This window comes from Nansenia antarctica (assembly GCF_963989245.1).
Source record: "Nansenia antarctica genome assembly, chromosome: 10".
Taxonomy (NCBI): Eukaryota; Metazoa; Chordata; class Actinopteri; order Argentiniformes; family Microstomatidae; genus Nansenia; species Nansenia antarctica.
Genome location: NC_137680.1, coordinates 14,758,806 through 14,761,546, shown reverse-complemented (window position 1 = coordinate 14,761,546; position 2,741 = coordinate 14,758,806). Strand labels below are relative to the sequence as shown.

Here is a 2,741-nt window from a genome sequence, read left to right as displayed (position 1 = left end):
CCCTGTAGGCAGGACAACCCTGTGAACAACACGTTGTGGGTCTCCATGTAGAACTCCCTGGGGGAACGGGTTCTCCTAGAGTACAGGGACAAAGAAATACTTTTTTGTAACCCTTGTGTATGTATGTGACTGTATCTGTACCTTTTTGAGTGAATGTATCTGAATATCAGTACCTTTCTGGGGGAATGTATCTGAATATCAGTACCTTTCTGGGGGAATGTATCTGGGTTTATCTGTCAGCGTGTTGACTGTGCAGGTGGACAGGGCAGGAGTGGGTCAGGGGCTGTTTGTATCACTGCTGTGACTACTGTGATCAAATGATCGACCTTCTGAGCTCAAGACGGAAATGTCAGGGTGAGATGGAGACCTAAATGAATTGATGAGTGTAGTGGGTGGATATGTGTTTGTGAGTGTGTGTGTGTGTGTGTGTGTGTGTGTGTGTGTGTGTGGGTGTGGGAGTGGGTGTGGGCGCATGCGCACAAATGAGCTCTTGATTTTTTTTCTCTACAGTGTGTGTGTGTGTGTGTGTGTGTGTGTGTGTGTGTGTGTGTGTGTGTGTGTGTGTGTGTGTGTGTGTGTGTGTGTGTGTGTGTGTGTGTAGGAGTATGTAAGCAAGTGTCTCCTGTTCACCTCTCCAAATCCATTTCTCTCAATAAATTAAGTGTGTCTGGATCCTGAAAGCTGCTCTCAGGCTTAGACAATGGCATTTCTAACACCATTCCCATCACCTTGGCAACACCATGGCAACCTGTGATCTGAGAGGGCACGGTTTGGAACAATTAGCACCGTTTGACGTCTCACAACGTTCTCACAACGTTCTTATCACCCGTTTTCAATATCTTGATATTCCTTCTTCTTTAGTCAGGGGAAACATTTTTATTAATTCCATTTTTTAACACAAATATCTAAGTGTGAGATTACTTTACATATCCACTTCAAAGTTTCCAGGAGTTTTAGTTTTCCTCATTATTTTTCTCTGCTAATTCAGAGTCACTGCAGAAACTTTACCAGAAAGCTGCAAGAGTCATTGGTGTCTCACTGCATACAGCACCTAGTCCTCAGTAGCCAATAGCATGTCAATCACATTTCATTCCAAGAACCAATGAAGGTTTGGTCAGGGGTGGTCCAGCGGTCTGGCCTACTGTGGCCTGCAGTGCACACATATGCTCAGGTCGGCATGGGTTAGAATCCGGCCCCTGCCCTGCTGATATACCCCCTCCTCCTCACTTTCCTCTCATTGGTCACTATCTCTATCAATAAAGAAACATAAGAGTGGGACTGGCCCCCCAAAAATTTAAAATAAATGAATAATGAACAATGAATATTGTATTCACGCCGGTACTTTCCATGTGTGTTTTCCATGTGTGTTTTCCAGGCATCGTGTCCAAGTCGTTCGAGTGCCGTCTCAAGGGCCAGGGGGCCACCTTCGTGGAGGCGGAGACCGCGTTCGCGGCAGAAGGCGGCGTTGGCTCCCCGGCGGGCAGGGCGATGGAGGGGGGGGTTGGGCAGGACGGCGGCGGGGAGGTGGTGCAGCAGGTGATCATCATCCAGGGCTACGGCGGGGGGGACGTGGCCATCGACCACGCCCTGGAGGAGTCGGCCGCCGCCACCCTGCAGACCCTGGCCATGGCGGGCCAGGTGGCCGAGGTGCTGCACATCACCGAGGACGGCCAGGTCATCGCCTCCGGAGGGACATGTCGGCCGGGGGGGCCCACCTGGCCGGGGGCGGGGCCCAGTACGTGCTGTTGGAGTCTGGGGGGGCGGGCTGCACTCTGTGGGAGGAGGAGGAGGAGGAGGAGGAGGGGGAGGAGGGGGGGGGGGGGGACACACTCATCACATGGTCTCAGAGTCCTCCACGGCCCTGGACGCCCTCCTCAACGCCGTCAGCGAGATGGGCCAACAGGAGGAGGAGGAGGAGGAGGGAGGGGCGGGTGGGGTCATGACCTCAGCGGTGACCCGGGTGGTCCAACACGGGACAGGGGGGGAGGAAGGGGAGAGGGGGAGGAGGTGGAGGTGGAGGAGGGCAGCGTAGAGGTGCGCCAGCAGACACAGGAGGAGGTGGTGCACGAGGTGCTGCAGTTCGCCGCCAGTCAGCTGATGATGAAGGACGGGCTGACGCAGGTGATCGTCAACGACGATGGGACGCACTACATCGTCACGGAGCTGGACGACAACACCCTCCAGGTGGAGGGCACCATGTACACCCATAGTCAGGGGGGGGAGGGGGGGGTGGAGGGAACGGGCGGGGGGGAGATGGTGGTCTACCTGCGGCAGTGAGAACACTGCCTGTCAGGGTCCTGGAGGACTGCGGGGTTCTGGGAGTTGTCGTTTTTTTTGGGAGACTTTGTCCAAATGCCCAGCAGCGTAACACAAATGAGTCTTCCTATTTGTCCTATTTGTATTGTTTGGAAATTGTGTTTTTTCAACATTTTTCTCTTTTTTTTCTTGGGCAGAAAACTAACTCAGGCGTGACAAAGGCAGTTTTGACTGTGGAAGTCCTTTCTCCTTGTTATATTCTTTTTGACGTGTGTTGTGTAATATTGCAAATAATAGGAATTTGGGATATTCCATGAAGCAGGAAATGTGTGTGATATTCAAGACAAACACAGTTGCTTGGTTTGATTATTGAGATCTGTTGAGTTGCGTTTCATCTCAATTGTTTAATATGTGTTTTGTTTAGTTTAGTTTAGTTTAATTCATTTCTACAGTAACACTAGTCACATGTCCTTAGTTGGCCCAGT

General features: G+C 51.7%; 1 protein-coding gene across 1 annotated transcript in view; it reads left to right on the top strand.

Annotated features, from left to right (window-relative positions):
• The window catches only part of znf407 (zinc finger protein 407), a gene marked incomplete at both ends in the record, with an annotated part of 150,147 nt that extends 147,870 nt beyond the window's left edge, over positions 1-2,277 (top strand). The window contains 4 exon segments of the mRNA XM_080541001.1: positions 1,376-1,687; positions 1,690-1,787; positions 1,790-2,002; positions 2,005-2,277. Of these exon segments, the coding sequence (XP_080397127.1) occupies positions 1,376-1,687; positions 1,690-1,787; positions 1,790-2,002; positions 2,005-2,277 (896 nt within the window).
• Between the last annotated feature and the right edge of the window lie 464 nt (positions 2,278-2,741).